At 59.2% G+C, this 25359-nt stretch overlaps 2 protein-coding genes and 1 long non-coding RNA gene across 4 annotated transcripts in view; 1 reads left to right on the top strand and 2 right to left on the bottom strand.

Moving 5' to 3' along the window:
* The window catches only part of MEIS3 (Meis homeobox 3), an 11404-nt gene extending 3418 nt beyond the window's left edge, over positions 1–7986 (bottom strand). The window contains exons 1-8 of one of the 2 annotated variants that reach the window (XM_060651598.3): positions 7258–7986; positions 5393–5574; positions 5061–5220; positions 4915–4965; positions 3908–3958; positions 3574–3672; positions 1170–1281; positions 833–981 (exon numbers count right to left, since the gene is read on the bottom strand). In XM_060651598.3, coding sequence (XP_060507581.1) covers positions 833–981; positions 1170–1281; positions 3574–3672; positions 3908–3958; positions 4915–4965; positions 5061–5220; positions 5393–5574; positions 7258–7269 — 816 coding nt within the window. In that variant the 5' untranslated portion in view covers positions 7270–7986. Of the gene's footprint in view, positions 1–832; positions 982–1169; positions 1282–3573; positions 3724–3907; positions 3959–4914; positions 4966–5060; positions 5221–5392; positions 5575–7257 lie in introns of both variants that reach the window. The other variant, XM_060651597.3, reaches the window with a different exon arrangement.
* LOC145713222 (uncharacterized) lies at positions 7411–23670 on the top strand. The gene is made up of 4 exons (XR_014136224.1): positions 7411–7523; positions 14144–16103; positions 21123–21331; positions 23562–23670. It is a non-coding gene; the product is annotated as an uncharacterized LOC145713222 (long non-coding RNA).
* The window catches only part of SLC8A2 (solute carrier family 8 member A2), a 29826-nt gene continuing 27628 nt past the window's right edge, over positions 23162–25359 (bottom strand). Inside the window, exon 10 of the mRNA XM_060651592.3 lies at positions 23162–25359. Coding sequence (XP_060507575.1) covers positions 24983–25359 — 377 coding nt within the window. The 3' untranslated portion in view covers positions 23162–24982.

Genomic DNA, 25359 nt, shown 5'->3' with positions numbered 1-25359 from the left:
GGCCCCATGGGGATGGGGAGCCCAGGCTGGGGCAGGGCCAGGAGAAAGCTCGTCTGAGCTGGTCCACGCTCCCCCAAGGCCCAATGGAAGGAAGCGGAGAAGCCAAGCTTCGGGCAATTATGCCTGTGAGCGCCCCCGCCTCTTCCAGCAATTACAGGCTAATTGGCCAGCTCTCATTAGGGAGACCGAAGCTGGGGGTTCCAGCACCGGAAAGGAGGCAGAGCCCAGCACCAGCCCTCTCGGAGTTTCTGTCACGGGTTCCTGTGTGTGTCCTTCCCTGTCCCAATCCCTCTCCCTCTCTCAGTCCCCCTGTGACTCTCTCCCTGTGTCTACCCTGCTCTGATCCAGTCCACCCCACATCTCTCCATTTCTCTCTTTGTTTCAGCCTCTCCCTGACTCTCTATTCCCTTCCCCCCCAAGCTCTCCCCACGAGACAGTGCGGCGCACCGGTTAAGGCCAAACCACCTGCTTCCGAACCCACTTCTGGCTGGAAGACCTTTGCACAATGGAGCCACCCACAGCCCTATCCTCGCAGGCTTTGTTTTGGCCGGATGGTGATGACCGATGGGGGGAGGGGAGTGGGGGGAACAGACGGGTGGGGGTTGAGGTCAGGACTGAATGAGTTCGGAGCCCTTAGCAGCAAGCACCTGGCATACAGGGAGCGCTCATGGATGCTTGATCCTGCCAGTCCCCCTCCCCTTGAGGTTCTCCCTCAACATTTCCCCTGGGCCTGGATCTCCCATCTCGGGGTCTCTCTCGGGGCCTCAGTCTCCACACGGCCATCCGCCTTCCCTCTCTACGCCCACGCTGCCCCTGGGCCCGGGGCTCTCACCGAGAGGTGCTGAAACAACCAGGCCCTCATGATGTTGGTGGCCACCTTGGGGAAGATTCCCCTCTTCTTATTGTGCCGCCGCTCCTGGTCCAGCTCCTCGTCCTCTCCCCCTGAACTTGGAGAGGCCATGCTTGTGTCTAGTCCATCTCCTGGGGGAGGACAGGCATGCCGTGCTTGTGGGCAGTAGGGGGGGGGGTACCAGAGAGACCCAGAACCCTCACCCATGAGACTGCTCCACACCCCAGTCGTCCTTGTGCCGGTGGAAGTCCTACTTGCTGTCTAACTCCAATCTTCAGACTGACTCCCACACTTGTCCTCCACCTGCCAGGCTTCTTACCTTGGTCACTGGAGTTGTCCCCACTCTGGGAGGCCAGGCCCCCACTGGAGGGACCCGGGGTCCCCAAATGTACGGACCCGCTGTCCTCATGGTCTCTAATCCAAGTATTATTCTGGAAAACAAGAGTTGGAGGTCAGCGCCAATGTAGCACAGTGGCTGAGACCAGGGGCTCTGGAGCTGGGACCCCTGAGTGTAAATAGAGCCTGTTCCTGCCTCTTTCCTGGCTGTGTGACCTTGGGCAAGTCGCTTCACTTCTCTGTGCCTCTGTGTCTTCAAGGGAAGACAGTAAACTCTCCCCACCTCGCAGAGCAGGGTGAGGACTCAAGGAGTTAATTTACATAAAGACACATAGCAATCACCCGGTGAAGAGGCGTTTATACAGATCTAGGGCACCTTATCTGAAATCCTTGGGGGCCAGCAGTGTTTCAGAATTCAGAGTGTTTCACATTTTTATTTATTTTTATAATTTTTTTTTTAATGTTTATTTTTGAGAGAGATGGAGACAGAGCGTGAGCGGGGGAGGGGCAGAGAGAGAGGGCAGCACAGAATCCGAAGCGGGCTCCAGGCTCTGAGCCATCAGCACAGACCCCGACGCGGGGCTCGAACCCACGGACAGCGAGATCATAACCTGAGCCGAGGTCGGACGCTCAACCAGTTGAGCCACCCAGGTGCCCCTTATTTATTCATTTTTAAAAGTAATCTCGAACTCACCACCCCGAGATCGAGAGTCGCGTATACTGTACCGACTGAACCAGCCAGGCGCCCCAGAACTCTTCGCGTTTTTAGACAGTAAATCCGTGCACACACTGCGTATTTCATAACACCCCTAGGGTCTGGGACTTCACCTCGTCATCAAACTCATTAACATTTCTGCAGCAAAACGGATGAATATTTAACGAAGTGGAATAAATAAAGGCTATAAATAGCCCCTCGTTAGTTCAGGTCAGATTTTGCTGTGAAATGAGTTTGCGCTAAACTTACGGGGGATAAAAAAACCCAAAAAACCAACTTCCAGTTTTCAGAGATTGAGGGGGGCGGTTCTCTGAGTTGCCCATCAGGGAAATTCTGGGTTGTGCTTCCTCTGTCCGAACTCCGACACATTTGGAGGGACTTGAGAATGCCTTGGATGCACCCTCACCACCCCCACCCCCACTCTGCGTCCCAGGAGGCGGACCCACCCACACAGACCGAATCAAGACCTCTTTGGCATTTGGTTTGAGGGATCAGTTCAATTGTTGGGAGGCAGGTTGGGTGGGTTCAGCTTTTGTTGAACCCCCAGGGTACCCCCACCTGCCCCACCGACTGCCCTTGACCCCGCTCGCTGCTTTGTAAACAGTCCCTCCCCAAACGGCCCAGTGTGGGCGCGTCCTCTGTGTCCTGCGGGGGCTGAGCTGGGGATGCCGCCGCTCAGAGAAGGTTTCTGAGGGTTTGTTATGTCTGCGTTTGGAATTGTGCGTTCGAGCGCACTGCGGGCGGGCATGCAAACTGGAGAATCATCAGTCTGAAGGCTTTTAAGCGCGGCTCCAGGGGTAGCCCCAGATCTGATGGGATGCTGGGGTGAGCACCCACATCGGTGTGCCTGAAGCGGTCCTGAAACTGTGGTGTGGCGCGCGTCAGTGTGCTCGCGTCCCTGCCCGAGATGGGACGGTTGACCCCGGAGAGGGGGCGGCTGTGGCGTGGCTGCGAGTTACATGGGCACAGCTGGGACACGCGACAGGATGGGAGCATGGCTGCATCACTCTTTGAGACGGCCAGCTGGCTGTGTGTGACTATCACAGGGCCCCAGTGTTCTAAGTTTGTGGCTGTTGTTCGAGCGGCCGGTTGTCCCGTCTGCGAGACAGCGTGTGTGGATTACGACACAGGTGGCTTTGCGACTCTGTGGGGCCGGATGATCGGCCTGGGTGTGCATCGGAGGCTGCTCGAAGACGCGGGACATGGCTGGGCCACTGAGTGGGTTGTAACCGGCCCCGCAGCCGTGGGGCTCTTGCTCAGCAGGTGCAGATTAGGAGTTGTGGGGCAGAGGGTCCTCGGGGCCCGTCTGTGTCTGCTGCATGCGGCACGCCTGGGTCTGTGTCATTGTGCTGTGGCCGGGTGCCTGTATCCGGGTGCAAGTATCATGTGGTATAACTGTCGCGGGTGTCGGTAGGGTGTGTGGGTGTCGCCGAGTCTACGGGTGGTCTGTTGGCGCGAGTGTGTGCCTGTGCGTGTGTGCGCGTGCATGCACCGTCATCCGGCCGGGTCCCGGTCTGTGTAGCCGCCGCGCCGGGGGGCACGAGCCCTGTGGTCCCGCGTGTCTGACTGTGGCTGAGTCTGGGTGGTGTGCACGCCCCCACGCTGTAGCCCAGCTGTGCCTGCTCATGGCTTTGGTCGCGGGGTGACGCCTGGTGCCCCATCCCCGGCCCACCTGATCTGGGAGGCTGGGGCAGGAGGCCGGGTAGTCCTCGAGATCTTCCCTGCAGCCGCCATCCCGATCCTCGATGACCAAGTCGATGGGCATCTTTCCCTTGAGGCAGGTGATGTAGCGGTGACAGAAGTTGTCGCACAGGTCGTGGACCTGGGGGGGCACCGGGGTACTGGGGGGGCCACCCGGGGGCCAGGGCTGGGGTGTACAGGGACGGGGGCAGCATTCGGCTCCAACTCCAGTGGGCAGAGAGCCTGAAGGAGGGGTGGAGGGGGCGAGAAGAGCAGGGAATGGGGGGGGGACAAGCGAGGGTGTGAGGGGAGTGGGAAGCACTCACCTTCTCCAGCTCCAGCAGGTGGAACCGGAGCACCTGAATGGCCTGTATCATCTGTAGAAGGAGACAGGAAGGGACGGGGAGGGGGAGAGGGAGGGAAGGAGCGGGGGAAGAAAGAGAGAGAAGGAGGGAGAAGGACGAGAGGAGGAGGAGGAGAAAGGGGAGAAAAGGAGATAGAGGAACGGGAAGAATGAGATAGAATGACAGAGACAGAGGACAGGGAGACAGAGAGAGACAGAACCACAGGGGCAGAGAGCAACAGAGACAGAGACGCAGAATTACGGGAAGATGGAATGTTAGAGAGTCAGAGACAAAGGAAGAGAAGCAAGAGGGGCAGAGACAGGAAAGGATCCATCAGAAGAGGAGAGAAGGAACGTACGCTATAATGGAAATACCCCATCTTGTCCCCTGCTCTACGTCCCACCCTTTGCCTGCGAACTACATTTCCCAGACTCCTTTGCCAAAGGGTTCGGCCAATAGGAAGCCCCGGCGGGAGCTGGAAACCAAAAGGAAGAGAGAGGCCAGGGTATTTCTCCTTCCCTCTCCCTCTCCTTTCTCTCCTCTCTCCTCTCCCCTTCGCAGCCAAGTCCCTGCCCTCATTTTGGGGTAGGTTCTCATCCTGACTGATAGAACAGCCAATGCCTATTGAGTCTCTGTTCAGTGCCAGGCACTGATCTAAGTGCTTGACTCTTTTTAGCTCATTATATCCTCACAACAGCCCTACAAGATAGAAATTGCGACTAGCTAGGAAACTGAGGCACAAGGAGACACAGCTACTTGCCCTGGTTCACAGAACTAGTGAGTGGCAGAGCTTGGACTTGAACCCAGGCCATCGGTCCCCATTCTCAAACTCTTGGCTATAGTCATTGTGAACGGGCAACAACGATCACTATTTGGGAAAGGGGGTCAGGTGATCTCCTCTCCGCTCCCACAACGAACCCCAGGGCTGTGGAGGGAGGGACAGGAGACCCCTATGGAGGAGGGAGCGTTGGGGAGGGCCCAGATCTCACCAGATTGTCCAGCTCCGGGTTGGAGGAGAAGAGGGGCCTCTCGGAGCGGACCTGGAAGGAAGAGAGAAGCCAGAGAGGGTGCGTCCTGTCTCCAGCCCTCCTCTCCTCACTGGCTCTCCTGGCCCAGAGCAGACGGGGGTGCCTACCTGCTTAGCAAAGGCAGCGATGTCCTCGTTGAAGGAGTCAGAGGAGCAGACGTCACCGCCTGGAGGTGTGCCCAGCCCAGCCCCGGCCCCGTCTCGGGGCGAGCATGTGGCCAATTCACATTTCTCAAAGACCAGGGCCAGCAGCGGGAAGAGCGGGTGTCTGGGGGAAGCAGGAGAGAAGGCTCATGAGGGGAGGCCAGGGGCCTGCGGAGGACAGAGCACCTGGGAGAAGGACAGGAGACCCAGGGGAAGAGATGGAGAGATCAAGAGAGCGCGAGAGAGTCAGAGACACGGAAGAGGGGGCCCGCATCCCGAGAGCTGTCCCCACTCACCCATAGATCTCGTCCTTTTCCCTCCTCAGGCCATCACTGTCCAAGCCCGGGGGCTGGGGTTGGGGAGGCCGGTGTGGGCCATAGGGGCCGGGGGCTCTCGGTGCCGCGGCCACTGCCTCTGCGAAGCCAGCCAGGGTTGCAGTGCCGTCCACGATGCCTGGGTAGTGAGGCAGCTCATCGTACTGGGGGGAGGTGAGAGGGAGAGAGCCCCAGGGAGGCATCAGGAAACCTCCCTACCCTGGCACCCAGGAGATGCTCTCCCTGCCCTCAGGAACCAGCCCTTTCTTTCCCTGTGTCTGAGCCCAGCCGCCTTGGGCCCCGGATGTCCCACGGGGCTGTCTCTTTGGGACTGAGAGCCCTGTCCCAGGGGCTTCCCTTATACCCCTGTCCTGTGAGAATGTCCCGTCAGAGATTCTTGGTGTGTGGGCAGGAGGGTCCAGAGGAGAGAGACTGACCCAGGTCTCGGGTCTGAGGGTGAGGGTGGGGGTCAGGGATCAGCTGGCTGGTAACTGTCAGCTCCTCCCAGAGCAGGGACAGGAGGGAGGAGGGGAGAGAGCCGTGGAGAGATCCCGAGAGAGAGTCTGGGGGCAGGATGCAAGACAGAGACAGAGGTGAGGAAAGAGGGATGGAGGGGAGGAGATACAGGAGGGAGAGGGAGAGAGAGAGAGAGAGAGAGAGAGAGAGAGAGAGAGAGAGGCTCACTCCGGGACCCTTCCCATAAAAGCAGCACATCATTTATGCACGTATGTGTGTGTGCACTGTCCCCTCCCTACTTCAGTTTCATCTCACAGTTGTCAAATATGCACATCTGAGTGTCCCTTAACAACGTGTCACACCCCACCCCGCCTATGAACCTACCCCCTCCTACCCCCTCCCTCCAAGGCCCAGGACTGAGTGGGTGAGCGAATGAATGAGCGACTGAGACATTCTGCGCATGCGTGCATGAACGACGGAGGCACGGAGCACAGCGCCAGGCACACGTTCCGTAAACACTTGTTGAACCGACTGTAACCCCGCGCAACCGCGGCAAACCCACCGGTGCCACCCGCCGCAAGGAGAACGACTGTCATTACAGAAGCGCGCGCGCGCGCGTGCACACACACACACGCGCGCGCGCGCGCGCGCGCGGCGGGGGCCAGAGGGACCTTAAGCCACTCAGGCCAAACCCTCTCCTTGGGCAGGAGGAGACTGAGGCTCAAAGAGGCCAAGAGACTCAGAGGCGCGCGAGCCTTCCTGCCGTGGGGCGCCCTGGCCCCTGCGGGATGCCAGGCTCTGCGTGCGTGGGTCCCTCTCTCCGTCTTTCTCTTCGTCGTCCTCTCCTAACTTCTCCTGAGCCCCAAAGTTGAATCCCGACTGTTGCCCGCGGTTCCTCGCGCATCCTAAGATGTGCAGTAAGGGTCTTCCGTCCTGCGTGTTCCCACCCCCTCCGCCCCCAAAGGTGCGTACTCACCTCCTCGCCCGTCTCCTCTGATCTCCCCATCCCCAGGACCACGGACCATGGAAGCCCGGCCTGGCCAGACCCCCCGCCCCCACCCCTTCTCCCAGCACTGTCCCCACCCCGACCCCTCAGGAGGACTTGGAACAAAAGTAGACCGCGGGGAAGGATGGGGGGGGGGGGGCAGAAGAGGAAGGAAGGGGTAGGATAAAGGACCTGAGATAGAGCGGGAGACCCGGGGGCGGAGAGAGGGGAGAGCCGGGGCAGACAGGAGACAGGAGGAGACCCGGGGCACAGGCAGGGGAGGCAGAGAAAGAGGTGGAGGAGAGGGCGGGATGGGCCGACGGGGGCCGGAGCGCCGGGGCGGGGGCGGTGCAGGGCTGGGGTGCGCGGCGGGGCTGGGGCGCCGGGCGCCCGCCCTCAGACCTACCCTCCGGGCCATGGGCTGACGCCGGCGGCGGCTCCCGGGTCCCTCCAGGGCCTGGCCGGCGGGGCGGGCGCAGCCCGGGGCAGCGGCCCCCGACGGGCCGCGGTGCCGACGCCAGGGGGTGGGGCAGGAGGCTGGGGGCCCGGCCCCCCCACCCCCACCGTCGTCAGTGGCCGGCGCCGGGCAGCGCGGAGGCTGCGAGCATGGACCCCGGGCGCCCTCCCCACCGCGGGGGTCACGGCGAGGGGCTCATGCCGGCGAGGGAAGGGGTGAGTGGGGCGGGGGGGCGGTCGCCCGAGGCCCCCTCCCCGGGCCCCCAGTTCCCTCCGCCGGGGCCCGGGAGGATCGGCAGGGCTGGCGGAGGTGGGGGGGGGGGGAATGCCGAGGGGGGAGCGGGGGTGGGGGGCGCGCGGGGGTGGGGCGGGGAGGGGGCCCCGGGCGGGGGAGGGGGCGGCGGGCCGGGGGAGGGGAGGGTGATGCTGGCGGCGGGGCCGCTCGGTCTCTCCCCGTCTCCCGGTCTCTCCCGGTCTCTCCCTCTCTCTGCGGTCACATCCGGAAGTTCCACATCGAGATGCTTAACCCGCTGTCCGCCGGTGGCTGGGCCGCGGGCGGGGCGGGCGGGGCGGGCGGGGGCGGCCGGGCCCCTCCCCCCGCGCCGCCGCCGCCGCTCCCGGGGCCGCCTTTGTGTCGGTGTCTCCCCGGGTCGCCGGTCCCCCGGCCCGCCCCACTCCGCGGCGCCCTCTCCCCCCCACCCACCCCTGCCCGGGCCTCCTCCGCCTCCCGCCCGGCGGCCGCCACAGGTCTCTGTCCGTCGGCCGGTTCCCTGCGCTCCCCGCCCTTCCCCGCTCCGGCCCGGGGGGGGGGGGGGGGGGGGCGCCCAGCGCCGCGCTCCCCCGCGTCCGCCCGCCGCTCTCGCTTTCTCCCCATGTCCTTCCCTCTTTGTCTCTCTGTCTCTTTGTCTCTGCCTCTCTTTGTCTCTGTCCGTCTGTCTGCCTCTCTCTCTCTCTCTCTCTCTCTAGCAGACAGATCAGACCGAGGAGAGGACCCCATATTTTAGTTTCTCTTCTTGCTCTGGGCCCCCTAACTTCCCTCCCCTGGGAAACAGGGATGCTCATGTGCCCGGGTGTGAGGCCATCTGCGTGTGCGTGTGTGTGTGCGCGCGCTTGCGCGTGTCCCCGGCTGTGTCTGTGTGTCTGGTTGTGGGCCCATGCCTGGGGATGCGGGTGTGTTTAAGATTTCCAAGTGCTGTTTCTGTCTCTGAATATGGTGAGTCTCGGGGTTGTGGGTCCGCGGGACTTTGTACACACCGAGGCTGGGCCTTGGACCATCAGAGGGTCAGCCCGGGCGCCGGGTGTGTTCAGGCCTGGGGGTATCCCTCTGTCCCCCCCCCCCCCCCGCCCATTTTCGACCCCTGCCTTTTACAGGACGGCCCCCCCACCCCCACCCCCACCCCCGCTCTCAGTTTGTGGATTCTCCAGAGTTAAGGCTAAATCATGTGCTGCTCACATATCTCGGAGAGCAGGCCCGCAGTTTTTATCGGATTCCTGGAGGATCCGGGACCCCGACAGCCTTTGCAACTAGTGTTCTAATGAGATATAGCAGGTTTCTGCGACCGAAATTAATACCGAGCCCCAACTGTGTGCTGGGTGGTGTTCTGGAGACATAACAGGGGGAAAAGACAAACTTCCTGGCTTCCTGGAGCTCCCGTTCTGTCGGCGATGGCGAGGGAGAGAGAGAACAGACCAGTAAGTAGATGCCTAAGTGTAGAATAATGCCCGGAGGTGACAAGTGTTCTGAGAGAAAGCAGGACAGAGGAGATTGTGTAAGCTGGACGGGGAGGGCCTCAGAGGGGGTGACATCTGGGCAGAGACCTGAAGAAGGTGACGGCGGGAGGCGTGTGCACCTCGGAGGGAAGATCACCCCAAGCAGAGGAACAGCAGGTGCAAAGGGCCTGGGGCAGGAATGTGCCTGGCGTGGCAGAGGAAGTGAGGAGGCCAGGGAGGGCAGGAGAGAGACACCTGGGATTCATTGTCTCGCTGGCTTGGTGTCCTCAGATTCCCCGGGGGATGAACGAATGGGTGTCAGGAGGCCCGTGAACTCCCTGAAATTGTCAACGGTGGGCTCGGGGCCTGTGTGCTCCTTTCCCAGGGAAACGGCCCCGTTGTTTTCCTCCTGTTGTCACAAAGGGGGATACTAGACCCCCAAAAGTTACCAACCGTCACTCCCGAGAGACAGCACGAGGGAGAAACGAGATGACATGAGATCCAGGCAGAAGGGGGCAGAAACTTGGGGGCAGGGGACAGAGATCCAGGGAGGGGGGGGGCCTGGGAAAGGGTTGGAGGCAGCACCCCTGCTGGGCTCGCTAAGGATATTTTTATGACCCTCATAAACAGCTCTGCTCTGCCGCAGTCCGCTTCTCCGTCCTCCGGGCTGGTGGAAATGAAACCAAACCACCCAGGCCGCGGGCAGGGGCGAGACAGCTGGAGTTACAGCAGGAGAAATCGGGGCAGAACTTCCCAGCCGGAGGGCTTTGAGGAGGGCGAGGACCATGGCCCGGGCCCCCTCGCCCCTGGGAAGGTCCCCTCCTCTCCCCCCACTGCCCCAGGGCCCAGCTGCAACCCAGAACCCTCCATCACTCTCTCCCGAGCCCTCACTGTCTCTGTCCTACACGGGATCTCTGACCCTCTCTGTCTCTGGGTCCCTGACTTGTCCTTGGACCCCTCTCGGCACGCCACGGCCCTCCCGCCTGGCCACCTCTGGGTCTCCTCCAGGAAACCTGGGGTCCAGAGCCACCTCCGACCCTTGTCTCTTGAAGCCTCAGTCTCCCCATCTGCTGGGTGGGCAACGGGCTTGGGGGGGAAAGGATGCAAGCGAAATGGTTAAACCAGGGAGAGCCGGGCCCCCCCGGGGGCCTTGGCTGAACCTGGGGTCCCCTGTGCCAGGGGGCGCTCACTGCCCTTGAAGCTGCCCCTCTCAACTTTCCCTTGGGTGACGCTGGCCCTTTAAGGGAGGCGGAAGCCAAGGGGGCCCAAAGGCTTTTAATCACTGCCACACACCCCGCCCCCCAGATAGGGGTTTTGGAGCAGAAAATTAATTTAAATCACTTTTTAATTAAAGATGCAAAGCTCTTCTGTCTGTCCCCCTCCCTCCCCTGCCTTCAGCTGAGGTTCAGGGGGTCGGGGAGCGAGGCAGGGGTCTGGGCTCCCAGCCTCGCCTTGCTCCTGGGGAGGCGGGGAGGCCGAGGTCTCCTCCCCAGGCTGATCCTGAAAACAAAAAGAGTGACCTGATGTGACAGCCCCAGTGGGGAGTGCGTCCTAACTGGGGCGGGGTGTCCCTGTGAGGCCAGTGAGGGGGTGTGACTTGGAGACGGGCCCGAAACAGCCCCGGAAAGAGACAGGAGGGAGTGGGGGAGGGGGGGTGCCCGGACTGAGCTACAGACAGGGGTGGGGGTCCCAGGCAGGGACAGAGACGGAGAGGGGACAGAGACAAGAGCCATTTTTTCCATTGCTCTGAGCTCAGGGGACGCTCCAGTCCCACAAACGAGGAAGAGGGTCTTTGACTCTTGGGCAAAAATCTTTTTAATTAAAGAGAGGGGGAAGATGTTGTAATCTCTCCCTAGGAGAGAGGAGTGTTTGCCGTCATCTCACTGCCCTGCCCCCGGCCTGTCTGTCTGTCTGTCTGTCTCTCTCTCTCTCACACACACACACACTCCAGTCCCATCGCCCTCTGACCTCAGGCCCCGTGGGGCTGCACCTCCGAGGGCGACATCTGGACCCCCAGGGAGCGTGCAGGTCTGGGTGCCTGCGTCTCAGGGTGGGCACGGACCCCCCACGTGAGCCCCGAGCCCTGGGAGGACCCTCCCCCTCAGCTCGGTCCTCTCTGGGGGCTTTGCCCACAGGCGGCTGGGATCCCCAGGGGCCCCCAGCCATCCCCACGATCAGCTCCGAATCGAGGGAGGGGCCCCTCTGTCTTCTGTTGTGGTCCTACAAGTTCTCTGCCTCAGTTTCCCCTCCGGCAACAGCTCAGCGTCTGTCTCTCCCGCTCTCTCCCTCCTTCCTTGCTCTCGGACCCTCTGCAAGGATCTGTGTCCTTGCTCAGGGGCGGGGTTGAAGGGATCCTACAAGAAGGTTCTCTGGGTCTCCGCTTCTGTCTTGGGCGCGGGTCAGATGTCTCTCCCTCCATCTTTTCGTCTCTGCGGCCCCCTGTCTCTGGGTGGTCTCTCTGTCTCCCCCTGTGCCCTCTCTCTCTGTCTCTGGGGACTGCTGTCTCTCGGCCTTTGTGTCCTCACCTCTCTCTTTTCCTGTCCTCCTGCACCCCCCGCCCCCCCCCCCCCCCCGCGGCCCTGGGTTTCTGCCTTCCTCTGTGTCTCCCTCACCCCCGCCCCCCTTCCTCCCGGGCCCTTCACCGATGCATCGCCCGAATCCCCAGCGCCTCCCCTGCGTGGCTCCGGGAGAGGGAAACATTTATCTTGGCTGCAGGCCCCCCTCCCCGCGCCCACCCCTCCGCCCGCCTCCCGGGCCCATCCATCACTGGAGCTGGCGACTCGGGCGGCTCATTTGTCACTGACGCCTGCCGCCCCACCAAGCAATCATACCATTAGCCATGGCTTGGCAGAGGCCACCGGGAGGACCGGCCTGACCCAGGCGGGGGAGGGGCGCTGGCCACGACTCCCGCCCCCCCCCCCACCCCACTCCTGTCTTTCCGTCCCTTCCCCTTCCCTCCTTTTCCTTCCAATCGGCTTTTCTCTGCCAGCTTCTCTCTGTGTCTAAGTGTCCGCTTTCTGGGTCTCGTCCCTGCCCTTCTCCTCCCCCGCCCCCCCTCCCTCCTCCTCTCCCTCTGGCACCCCCCCCCCCTTTCACCACACGCCTCCCTGTCTTGAGTGTGTGTGTGTGTGTCTGTCTGTCCTTTTGGCCGTCTCGGGTGTCTCTCCCTCCAGCTTTTCCTTTCTCTCTCTGTCTCTCTTTGTCCGGATGATCTCTCTGTCTCCCTGTCCCCATCTCTCTCAGTCTCTCCCCCGTCTCTGTCTCTGTGGCTCCCTCACCCCGACCTGCCCCCCCACCACCTCCCTCAGCGCTGCATTTTAAAGTCTCTGGGATCCCCCCTCTCCCAGCCCGCTTTCCCGTCGCCTTCTGTCTTTGTCTCTGCTTTGTCCGTGGCCCCCTCCTCTTTTCCGTTCCCCTTCCCTTCCAGCCCTGTGGTCCCTCTTCTACTGACCTCACCTGGCCCTTTCAATCCATCATCCTTGACATTGCTTTCCCTCTGCCTCCTGGGGAGAAAATTGCGGGGAGAAGGCAGCACAGAAGGGGGGCCAGCAGTGGGGGGGCGGGGGGAGCAAGGGAGAAGGCGCCTTGGGAGACAGCGAGGCCCGGGAAGGCCACCCCTTCTCTCCCCCCAGCCTCGAGGGCCCGGAAGGTCTCCCCGACTTCAGTCCTCAGGGGGACAGCAGGGGCCGAGGAGGGGCCTGGAGGGATGGTCATGTCTCCCCTCTGGGTGCCCATGCATTTCCCCACTGGACGAGGGAAGGCGGAAGGCCCCGTGGGCTGTGCTGTGACCCAGCAGCTGTCCCCACGCTGCCACGTGCAGCCCGCAATGAGTGCGGTCTCTGGCCAAGGCAAGAGGAGCTGGGGGCCAAGTCCCGGAAGAAGCCCAGAGTTAGGAGATAAACACCCCCACTTTCCTCACCCTGAGGCTGGGCACCCCAGAGAGCATTCCACACCCTCCCTGAGTGGTCCCAGCAGGATTAAGACCCTGTGTGCCCGCAGGGGGAGTGTCTCCTGGAATCACCTCCCGGATAAGCCCCTCGCCTCTCCTCCGTGACTTGGGCCGGCTTCTGTGGAGCCCAGCCTCAGACAGCGGCCAGGCAGGGACGTGGGGGGTGGGCCCAGAGGGTGGGCGAGGGGAAGAGAGAGATCCCCTGTGAATTACATCTGCCCACTTGGCCAGGCTGTGGCGCCTGAGCTGTTTGGTCCAAACACCGGCTGCGAAGGTGTTTTTCCGATGAGATTAGCATTTAAGTCAGTTGACTTGAAGTAAAGCAGAGTGTCGGCCATAATGTGGGTGGGCCTCGCCCCATCAGTTGAAGGCCTCACGAGAGAAAGACCGAAGTCCCCCCCGGAGGAGGTGGGAAATCTGCTTCCAGACTGCCCCCCAGCTTGAGCTGCAATGTCACTGCTTCCCTGGGTCTCCAGCCTGCTGACCTGCCCTGCAGACTTTGGACTTGCCACCCCTCCCAATCACATGGGCCAATTCTTTTCTTTTTTATGTTTATTTTTAATTTTTTTTTTTACTTTTCATCGTTTAATTAATTAATTAATTTATTTATTTATTTTTATTTTTTCAGTTCACATATATACATGTGACTTTAACTTGTTTTATTTTTTATTTTTTTAAAATTTACATCCGGGGCGCCTGGGTGGCTTGGTCGGTTGGGCAGCCGACTTCGGCTCAGGTCATGATCTCGCGGTCTGTGAGTTCGAGCCCCGCGTCGGGCTCTGTGCTGACAGCTCAGAGCCTGCAGCCTGTTTCGGAGTCTGTGTCTCCCTTTCCCTCTGCCCCTCCCCTGTTCATGCTCTGTCTCTCTCTGTCTCAAAAATAAACGTTAAAAAAAAAAAATTATAAAAAAAAATTTACATCCAAGTTCGTTAGCATATAGAGCAACAGTGATTTCCGAAGTAGGTTCCTTCATGCCCCTTCCCTAGTTAGCCCATTCCCCCCCCCCCAACCCCGCCAGTTCTTTCAAATAAACCTATCAGGGCGCCTGGCTGGCTCCCGCTGGTGCAGTGTGCAACTCTTGCTCCCCGGGGGTTGTGAGTTCGAGCCCCACGTTGGGTGCAGAGATTCCTTAAAAAGGAAATCTTTGAAACAAGCCTATCTCTGTGTCTGCATATAGATGGTTCCGTTTGGAACCTGTCGGTCCCATTTCTCGGGAGGACCCCCGCGAGGAGACCTCCCCAGCCTCCAGCGCTGCGAGCATGGGAGCCATGGCCAAGAAACAAACAGCAACAACAAAAAAAAGAGTTCAAGACGTGGCACCCATCAGCTGATGAACGGATAACCACAACGCGGTGTGTTCGTGCCACGGAAGAGTATTTACCCATAAAAACGAATGAAGTTCTACTGGCGGCTGCCACCACGTGGATGGCCCCCCAAAACCCCGTGCCGTTTATCCGAAATCTCCAGAAGAGCCAAATCCATAGAGACAGGAAGTGGATTCGAGTCGAGGGCGCCTGGGTGGCTCGGTCGGTTGAGCGTCTGACTTCGGCTCAGGCCACCGTCTTGCGGTTCACCAGTTCGAGCCCCACATCAAGCACAGAGCCCGCTTCGGATCCTCTGTCCCCCTCTCTCTGCCCCTCCCCCACCCGCTGGCGCACGCGCGCTCTCTCTCTCTCAAAAATAGTTCTGGAAGCAGGTAGTGGTGAATGCACCAAGTGTCGCTGAATTGTGCGCTTGCAAATCGTTCAGACGGTAAAACGTTCGTGCGTTTTTATCGCAATCCAAAAGCAATGCGTTCGAGGTGTAGAGATACACAGACCACAAGGGACAAGGGGCGCTGGTGAATTAGCTGGAGAGATGGCCCGTCAGCTTCCTGCAGCTGCCGTCACCAATTAGCACCCCCTGGGGGGCTTACACCAGCACGGCTTTGTCCTCTCACAGTTCTGGAAGCCGAGGAATTCCCAGATGGGTCTCTGAGCCAAAACCAAGGGGGCGGCGGGACCGCGTCCCCGCCGGAGGCTGGAGGGGAGAATCCCGTTCCTTGGCTCTTCCGGCTTCTGGAGGCTTCCGGGGTTCTTTGGCTTGTGGCCCCATCACCCTGACCTTGAAGGCCGGCGTCGGCAAATCTCTCCGCCCCCCCCCCCCCCCCCCCCCCCCCCCCCCGTCTCCTCCGTGTGTTGTCTAAGCTCCCTCTGCTTGTCTCTTACAAGGAGGTCGTGACTGCATTTAGGGTTCACTTGGATCATCCAGGGTGATCTCCCCGTCTCAAGACCTTGTATTTGTTTGTTTGTCTATTTTTGGGAGAGTGCAAGCAGGGGAGGGACAGAGAGAGGGGGAGACAGAGAACCCCAAGCAGGCTCTGCACCGTCAGCGTGGAGAGCCCGACGCGGGGCTCGACCTCAGGAGCCCACAAGATCATGACCTGAGCCTAAGTCAGATGCTTAACCGGCTGAGCCCCCCCAGGAGCCCTCCCCGCCCCCCCCCCCAACCTTTTACTGAGTCACACCGGCAAAATCCTTCTCTGTCCTATAAGGTGACATTCACGGAGTCGGGACGCGGCTCTCTTTGGGGGACAGTATTCAGCCTACCACGAGTGGCCACCAACCATCCCTCGACTCTCTTTATGCCCACGCCCCACGGATCAAGAGGCGGCATCCGCTTGCGTTCCCCCCGCGGCAATCTTGTGACCGGCTTTGACCAACAGAATGTAGTCGAAAGTGACGCGAGCCATTGTGGTGGCTTCTACAGTGCCTCTCTTGCAACCTGGCCGCCGCCACGCCGGAGAGAGGTCGGTCTGGGCCACCCCGGGGAGGAGGGGGGGCCGCTGGAAGAGAGACGGAGACCTTTGGAGACAGAGAGACGGGGAGAGACAGCAGTGCAGGGGCACGAGGCCAAGGAATCGTCGAGAAAGTCACGGGCTCCCGGCCGCAGGCCCGGCGAGGCTTTGAGCCACACGCGTGGGTTACCTCAGACGCCAGCCCCGCGGGGCCTGCAGATAACTGGGACCCCAGCTGACACCCGGCCGCCGTCCGGGGACAGACCCCGAGCCAAGACCACCCAGGTCAAGCCACAGAGCCCACGAGAACTAAGTCGCCCCGGAACTGTGGGAGATGCTACTCACCCGTTGCTTCAAGCCAGTAAGTTTTGGGAGTGGCTTGTTACGTAGCAAGAGTCGAGCAGGGCAGGGGGCTTGGAGGCTCAGGGAACCGCGGGTGAGGAGTAGGACAAGGGGCAGTTGGGGCGGGGTTTTAGGCGGAAGGTCTTTTGGGGGGAAACAGGCTAGAACGTTGGGGAGAAACAGGCCAAGCACTCAGGGCGGTGGCGGGGGGCAGGGGGGCGTTTGGAAAGATGGGGGCGAGGACGAGTTCGGGTCCCGCTGGGGGCCTCGATCTCAGAACAGCAGGTGTCACGGGTCCAGGACCCTCGGGCGTTAATTTCGGGGTCGGTTTCATCCCGCACCACCGTTCTGATCGGTCAGAGTTTCCCGGAAACCGCTGGGCAGGCTTCCTCCAAGGTTTCTGCGTTAGACGTTGCTCACGGTGCCTCGACATCCGCTCTCCCACTTTTCCCCGAAACATCCCCTGAGACTTTAAGCGTGACGACTCCGTCCTTCCAGTTGGAACGATGTCACGGAGGTGAGCCATCCTGAGCCAAGGGGATGAGGGCCATCCTGCGGGCACTATTCACTTCACTCGTACTTCCTTCTCTAGGCAATTAGCAGCTCTGTTTTGCAAAGAGACAAGCCCAGAGAGGTTAAGTAACTTGCTCGAGGTGGCCCAGCTGGCGAGTGGGAGAGCCGGGATGTGAACCCATGCCGTCTGACTCCAGGACCGACATTTTTGAGTCTCTCGAGTCCTTAACCAATCCAAAAGTCTGGATTGGTTACAAGCCCCGTCCTGGGAAAACGCATGTGCTGTTTGTAGGCAAGCGCAGAGAGTTCCCGAAACCTGTCCGCTGGTCTCAGTACCTGCAGACTCCGGCTTGAGAATCCTCATGTAGTCTGTTCCCTGAGCACCTGTCTGTGGTCTTGGGTGCACACGGCCGAGGGTGACTGGTTCCACAGAAGCCGAGTGTACACGTCAGCTTAGACCGTGTGATGCTGCCGTAACAAACATCCCCCAAATCTCTCAGCCGACGGAAATAAACATTTCTTTCTTTCTTTCTTTCTTTCTTTCTTTCTTTCTTTCTTTCTTTCTTTCTTTCTTTCTTTCTTTCCTTTTTCTTTCTTTTATTTCTTTCCTTTCTTTTTGTCTCTTTCTTTCCTTCCTTTCCTTCCTTTTTCTCTTTCCTTTCTTCTCACTTTTTCTTTCTTTCCTTCCTTCCTTTTTCTTTCTTTTCTTTTCACTCTTTTCTTTCTTTCCTTCCTTTTTCTTTTCTCTTTTCTTTCCTCCTTCCTTCCTTTCTTTCCTTCCTTTATCCTCTCATTCTTTTCTCTTTCTTTCTTTCCTTCCTTCCTTTCTCTCCCTTTTCACTCTTTTTCTTTCTTTCTCTCATTCCTTTTTTCCTTTCTTTCTTTCTTTCCTTCCTTTTTCTTTCTTTCCTTTCTTTTTGTCGCTTTCTTTCCTTCCTTTTTCTTTCCTTTCTTTTCACTTTCTTTCTTTCCTTCCTTCCTTTTTCTTTCTTTTCTTTCTTTCCTTTCTTTTTGTCTCTTTCTTTCCTTCCTTTCCTTCCTTTTTCTCTTTCCTTTCTTTTCACTTTCTTTCCTTCCTTCCTTTTTCTTTCTTTCCCTTCTTTTTGTCTCTTTCCTTCTTTTTTCTCTTTCCTTTCTTTCTTTCCTTCCTTCCTTTTTCTTTCTTTTCTTTTCATTCTTTTCTTTCTTTCCTTCCTTTTTCTTTTCTCTTTTCTTTCCTTCTTTCGTTCTCTTTTCTTTCTTTCTTCCTTTCTTTCTTTCTTTCCTTCCTTCCTTTTTCCTCTCATTCTTTTCTTTCTTTCCTTCCTTCCTTTCTCTCCCTTTTCTTTTCACTCTTTTTTTCTTTCTCTCCTTTTTTCTTTTCTTTCTTTCTTTCCTTCCTTTTTCTTTCTTTTCTTTCTTTCCTTTCTTTTTGTCTCTTTCTTTCCTTCCTTTTTCTCTTTCTTTTCTTTTCACTTTCTTTCTTTCCTTCCTTCCTTTTTCTTTCTTTTCTTTTCACTCGTTTCTTTCTTTCCTTCCTTTTTTTTCTCTTTTCTTTCCTTCTTTCATTCTCTTTTCTTTCTTCCTTCCTTTCTTTCCTTCCTTCCTTCCTTTTTCCTCTCAATCTTTTCTTTCTTTCATTTTCTCTCTTTCTTTCTTTCCTTCCTTCCTTTCTCTCCCTTTTCTTTTCACTTTTTTTCTTTCTTTCTCTCCTTTCTTTCTTTCTTTCTTTCTTTTTTTCTTTTTCTTTTTGAGAGAGAGAGAGAGAGCACGTTTGAGCAGGGAAGAGGGGCAGAGGGAGGGAGAGAGAGAGAGAATCTTAAGCAGACTCCACACTCAGTGCAGAGCCCAACTCAGGGCTCAATCCCATGACTCTGGGATCATGACCTGAGCTGAAATCAAGAGTCAGATGCTCAACCGACTGAGCCACCCAGGCACTCCCCCTTCTTTTTCTTAGTAATCTCTCTGTCCAACGTGGGGCTCAAACTCATGACCCTGAGATCAAGAGTCGCATGCATGCTCTGCTGACTGAGCCAGCCAGGTGCCCCAGATTTATTTCCCGATCAAGCTTCAAGCCCACGGCAAGCTGGCTGCACGACACCCTCACTCTGGGACCCCGGGCTGTTAGTGTCTACATTATGCCGTCACCATGGCTGAGGAGAAAGAGGCATGGCTGAGCACGCACTGGCTTTAAAAGCTTCTACCCAGGAGGGTCACACATCACCTCTGCCCTCTTTCTTTAGCTGAGGCAAGTCACTTGGCCACTACTGAATTCAAAGGGGCAGGAAGGTACAATTTTCCCACCGGGAAAGCAAATCAAATTTACTAATGCTAATACAATTTACCATATGGAATTTATGGGGGGGGGGGGGAAAGGATACGAGTGGCTCACGGGAGCATGGAGTGGCCTGGAGAACCACGCATGAGGCTGTTTCCAGAAAGAGAGCCCCAAACCACGCCCAGAAGTGACCTGTCAAGGAAGCTGCTTCCATGATCCCTGAAAACCTCCGTCTTAGATGCACCACCCCCCCGCCTTTGCACCTGCTCCTGGGACCACGACGTAACTGCACCTGCCCCTCCCCCTGCCCCGCAGTGCTGATGTTGCCTCTGTGTCTGTGTTCCTTACAGCTGGTGAGCCCCCCCCAAAGTCACAGGATGCCTGTGTCACACTGTCCTCACCGGCTACGTGGAACCCATAAGGAGCCCCCTTTGCAAGGTGCTCCTCTGGAATTCAGGACTCCTGCTGGTGAGTCAGTTTGGGGAATCCAACTCACATGTCTGTGCCCTGGATGTAAAGGAGGCTGGGAAAGTGGGTTCCGAGGCTTCTTTCTAGAGGATGCAAACTCTTGAGCCTGGAAACACCGCCAAAACATAGTGAGTGTGTTTAGTAGCCGACTTGGGCCGAGGTCCTGTGTGATCTCGCGGTTCCTGGGTTCGAGCCCCGCGTCGGGCTCCGTGCGGACAGCTCGGAGCCCGGAACCTGCTTCGGGTTCTGTGTCTCCCTCTCTCTCTCTGCCCCTCCCCCGTTCACGCCCTGTCTCTCTCAAAAGTAAACAAACATAAAAAGAAAAGAAATTTCCACCACATGCTCATGTGCCTGAGGTCCGGAGAGATGGGAGGTGGCAGCAGAAGGCTTCGGCGGGTCTCTGTGTTCGGTTCCCGTTGCTGCTGTTAACGCATTACCACCAGCCCAGGGGCTTCAAACGACACGCATTTATTCTCTTACAATCCTGGAGGCCAGAGGTCTCAAGTCAAGGCCACCGCAGCTCATTCCGGAGGCTCGAGGGGAGAGGCCAGGGGCGCCCGGGGTCCCTCGGCTGGTGGCACTGCCCGGTGACTCCAACCTCCGCTTCCCTTGTCCCATGTCCTACGGTGATCACCGCCCTCCCTCCCCCACCTCCCCTCTTCGGAGGACCCTTGCGGTTGCACTGAGAGCCCACGCACATCGTCAAGGGGAAGGTCCGCTCGGTAAGATGTCGCCGTTAATCACATCTGTAAAGTCCCTCTTGCGGTTTAAGGGAACATAGTGTCCACGCGGTCTCAGGAGTAGCGTGCGGACGTGTGCGTGCGTGTGAGTGTGCGTTGGGGGGCGTTATTCAGTCTACCCCAGCGTGGCTTAATGGAACGCGTCCAAGGCTTCTCCGTCCTATGACTCCTGTAGAGCCCAGCCAGTGGAGGGGCTGGAGCGAGGTCAGGGCCGTCACCCCACCCCCCACCCCCCCAGCGGCAGCTCCCACTGGCCCCGCCCCGCCCCACGGGTGTGGGTCGGTAGCAGCCTACCTGAGCCACAGCTGGGGAGGGGGGGCATTCCTCTCCAGATGGCCCTCCTCTCTGGCTTCTGGAAGTCACTCAACCCCCTCCTCACCCCCCCACCCCCCGCCTTGCCCCTCGGGCTTTCGCCTCGGCTGGCCCCAGAGTCCTGCGCCACCCCTCGGCCATTTCCCTACACCCTGCACGCCTTCAGCGCCCCCAGATCGGTGCCGTCTGCGTCCTGCTCCAAAGCCCTTCCACTCACGGGTCCCCGACCTGACCGCCACCTTTTCCACCCTGCTCGGCCTGTGTCCCCCACTGCTCTGTGAGCCGGCCGAGAGCAGGGTCCAGGGACATTTCTGGTCCCTGCAGTGGCCCCAGCAGAGCACCAGGCGCAGAGCGGGCAGGTGCTGGGTGAAGTGAATTAGAGAATTGGGGGGCTAGAGGGAGAGGAGGGGATATCCCCCCATTCGTCTCCCCTGCGTTTGGGTTTTAGCAACGGAGACTCAAAAGGGCACAGCCGGTTTGCAGGGAGTCTGCGTCGCTCTGTCCTGAGGCTTTTCTGGGATGGGGATTGTGGTCTGCGAGTTGGGGGGCGGGGGAGGAGAAAGGAGGTCGGGGGGTGAGGGGAAAGAATATGAACTAAGAAAGTGAGCAAGCTGGAAATACCCAGAAAGTATAACGTTTCCATCTACTGAGTTCTTACTATGTGCTGGGTATTATTCTAAAAAATATAGATAAGTTAATACAACCCTGTATCATCAGCCCCATTATTATTATTATCCCCATTTTCCAGATGCGGAGACTGAGGCACCGAGAGAGGAAATCTTTGCGCTCTTGCTGGCTTCCGTGACAGTTCATGTAGATCCCTCACGAGCTGACTCCCGTGGGACTTGCAGCATCATCTCGTCCCTAGTCACATCCACGTCCCAAGCCCTGGATGTGCCTCTCTTTGAAGCTGAGATCTTAGCTTCCTGCCGCCAGGCTCGCCCATTTCCTTGCCGGGTAAGATAGGTGTCCTGGTCCCCTGTGGCGCTCTGGGCCTCAGCCACCTCCGTCCCCGCCCTTTCTAGACGTGACACTTCGGGCAAGTTGCTTCCCCTCTCCGAGCCTGTTTCCTGCGCCGGTAGAAGGGGGGACGGTCCGCAGGAGGACCCGACACAGTGCCTGGCATCGTGGACTCTCCATCGCTACCCGTTGCTGTGGGCCTCAGGAACGTGAGATGCTCTTATGCCCCGGCATTCAATGCCCTCCTGCTCCACACCCCTTCCCACCTTGGAGGGGAAAGTCCGCTCACGCCCGTATCTTCCTCCAGCAACCCCCTCTTTCTCTACAAGGTTGTCCAAAGCGTGGTCTACATGCTCTGCCTCAGTTTCCCCGACTTCCTCTCCCTCCCCCTCACTCTAGATCGGCCCGCCTGCTGCCCCACACCCTCCACCGAACTGCTCCGGTCCAGTCCTAAATCCCAAGGTCGCTTTCTACTGCTCATCTTTCCCCACCTTTCACTCCGTCAACCACGCCCTCATTCTGGAAACGCTCTCCCCTCGGCTTCAGGTGGAGCCAGTCCGCCGGTTTCCCACCTACCTCTCTGGCGGGTCCTTCCCCCCCACCCCCCAGGCGGGTCTCCCGCGTTCCTTGTGCCCCACCCCCTCCGTGGCTTGGTGATGCCTCACTGCCCACAAATCCCAAGCCCCTGTCAAGCACACCCCCCCTCCCCTGAGCTCCAGGACGCCCCCCCCCCCCTTCCCCGATGTCTCTGGATGTTCCCCTAGGCATCACCCTCAGCATGTACTCACCTGTACCCAGCGAGTTCTCCGGACCTGTTCCCTAGACTTATCCCCACCTTCATTCTCCAAACCCAGGAGAAACCTCACTGCCTCTGTGGCAAATTCTCCACCACGGCCCCCTCCCCCCCCCCCCCCCCCCCAATTCCCGGACCCACTGTCCACCCGCTCTGTGTCCCAAGAGGCTGACGTCTATGCACCACCTGTTGACCTCTGGCTTCTGGTGGAGTTCAGCCAATGGAAGGCACCGGCCGGAGACTGGTGGGTGGGAGGAGGGTCGGGTTGGGGTGCTCACTCTCCAGCCCCCACCCCCCCTCCCCCCTCCCCCGTCTCTCGGGTGTGGGCTGTCCCTGCCCATACCCCGGGCCTCCGCTCTAGCCACCCCTTCAAGTCTCAGTAGCTTCAGCTCACAATTCAGCCTTCAAGCTGGGGTGGTGGAACTGCTCCCTCTACTGCTGGCCCCGGGTACTGCACCTTCCCCGAGCTTGTTTTCCTTGACCTTGGCCCCCTCCCCTTAATCCCCTAAAATAGCCCTTTCGTTAAACTCTCCCTGGCTATTCCGTTTGGATGCACTCTCTCTTTCCTGCCAGGGCCCTGCCTGTGCCCTCTCCCCGAACCCTCCCATCCAGCCTGATCCATTATCTCGAGCCACCACCCCCTTTCACCTCCACCCCCCCCCCCCCGCCCCCCACTCCAGGACCCTTCCTTGGCCGCCCCAGCCTCCTCCCTGATCTCGCAGCCTCGGGTCTCACAGGCAGCCGGAAGGCAAGTGGGAAAATGTAAATCAGACCACATCAACTGCCTGCCCTCCCTCCCCCGTCCCCCTTAAATCCCTTCCAAAGCTCCCCTTTGCTTTTGGGATACATTCGAAGCTCCCGAGAGTGGCTGATAAGGTCTCTTGGGCTCTCTCCACTCCCCACCCTCATGCACCCCATACTCCATTCGTGCAACCCTCTTGCAGGAGTATGAAAAAGCCGGTAACTCACAAGTCCGCACACCTTTACATAGGCTGTGCCCTTCACCTGGACACACACACACCCCTCCTCCTATGTCAGGATTCTGAGAAAATTACTCTCTTTATTCGGGAAACTCCCATCAACCCCAGCTCCTCTGATCCGGCAAATCTGGGTCCTCCTCTTTTGTGTTCCCAAGATGCTCAGTGAAAGGGAATAGTTGGTGGCTGCTGGAATGGGGGCGTGGCTAGGAAAGCTCCCGGGGGCGAGGAGTGGGGGCGTGGCTAGGCAAACTGGGGGGCGAGTGGGGGCGTGGCTACGGGAAGCTGGTGTGAACTTCTGGGCGTGGCTGGTGCCCGTGGGTGCCCTGCATGGAAAGACCCAGAGTACCTGGTCTATTTCACAGTTGCCCAAATCCCAGAGACCTCATGAGCTCCCTCCTCTAGAATCCCAACTCCTCGCGAGAAGGCTGTTTTGTTTTGTTTTGTTTTGTTTCAGGCAGAATTTCAAAGTTTTATGGCAACTTGTACAGAAATCACAGAGAAGAGACAACGACCGGTGCTGATGAGCTAGGAGTAGAGAAAGGGGAGTGGGTAACAGGTCTGGGATGTTGGGGTGATGCACAACAGGACGATAGGACGCTAAAAACCTGTGGGAAGCAGGGTGTTACGGGGGTTGCAGGGTGATCCTCAGGGTCCCAAGAAGTGGGCAGCACTCCGCACACCCCAAGTGTGTCCTTTGGGCAGGAAACAACGGTAAGAAAATGCAGATGGCCTACCAACAGATGGGTGGCCTCCAAGGTTAAAAATGCCCACCCAGACCCCCTGGCCCCAGTCCCACCCTCCCACCCACCCACCCCTGCTCCCCATCAGGCAGAGATGTGGCAGCATTTGCTGGCTTGTAGCATTGGTCCTCTGGGACCCTCGGTCTCCTCTTCGAGGGTCCTGCCCGGATTGGCTGGCACTGAGGGCAAAATGAGCCTTCTAGATTGTCAGGGGAGATCGCTGGACTCCCTTCGATTCTCGGCCTCCTCCCCAAAGCCAGTTCTCACGGCTGGGGGAGTCTGCTGCCCTCGCAAAAGGAAAGTCTGTCACCCCCTTTCCCCAAGACATGCACCCTCCCGTGCCCCCCCTCCCCCAAACACACTATATATACACACAGGCCCCCCCCCCCCCAAGGTGTGGCTGGGCTCTAGGAGGTAGTGGAGGCGAGTGGGGGCGCTGGAATGTGAGAAGTTGCAGGTTCAAATGCGCCTCCTCCAGCTCCGAAACCCCACACTTCTCCCCTCCCTTCTCCAAGCCTCGAGAATTAGTGTCCTCCCAAGGGCCTGAGTGGAGAAATCAGGGAAGGCGTGGCCCCCTTTTGCACGCACCTACCTGTGCCTCCGCCCCACCCTCGGGGGCTGAACAGAGCTCCCTGAGGGTTGGGGAGAAGGGCCGAGATCAGGGACATCCTGGGATGGATCAGCCTCCTTCAAAGGTCCCCCAGGGAGGGCTGGGTTCGGAGGCTCTGGGGCACAGGTCCCTGGCGGTGGTGGCGGTGGTGGGGGGGGCGTCCTCTAGAGGAAGGGGACCTTAAGGGATAGGGCAAGGCTGGGTGTGGAGGGAGACAGGTGTTACAGATTCTCTAGAAGGTCGAGGGGTAGGGGGCGGTTCTCTGGGGAGGGGCCTCGAGGTGGCAATGTCCCCGGGGGTGCGGGCAGTGGCTACCAGGGCTGGGCAGCAGTTGTGGGTATCTCGGGGAGACCCCCGAGGGGAAGGGACGAGGATGTTACTGGGGACGGAGGGCAGGGATATTAATTCCCAGGAGGAAGGGAGGCTGAGTCCCAGGAGAGAGGAGGCCGAATCTCTCTGGAGGACAAAAGGAGACGCGGGTCCGAAGCAGGGGCAGCCAAGTCTCTGGGGGAGGGCGAGGGGGGCCTAGAAGCCCCGGATGTGGCAGTAAGCCTCGAGGCTGGCGAAGAGGATGTACAGGAACCAGAGGCCCAGGAAGAGCGCCGTGGTGGCGAGCTTGGGGCCCCGCGGGCCGCCCAGCTCGCCGCCGATGTGCGGCCGGCGCCGGTACAGCAGCACGGCGATGCCCACGAAGGCGAAGACGGTGAAGAGAGTGACGGAGAAGGCCAGCGTGCCGGTGCGCACCTCGAACGGGCGGCCCTGCACCGCCCAGTACACGGCGGCCACCGACCAGGCCACGCCCAGGCCCAGGAACACGTTCACCGCGTTGGAGCCCGTCACGTTGCCGATGGACGCGTCCGCGCACTGGTCCTGCAGCGCCGCCACCTTGCTGGCGAACGTGT

Source organism: Panthera onca, chromosome E2 (assembly GCF_046562875.1).
Source record: "Panthera onca isolate mPanOnc1 chromosome E2, mPanOnc1 haplotype 2, whole genome shotgun sequence".
In the NCBI taxonomy this organism is placed as follows: domain Eukaryota; kingdom Metazoa; phylum Chordata; class Mammalia; order Carnivora; family Felidae; genus Panthera; species Panthera onca.
The sequence above is the reverse complement of the archived record's forward strand: the minus strand, read 5'-3'. Positions and strand labels throughout refer to the sequence as shown.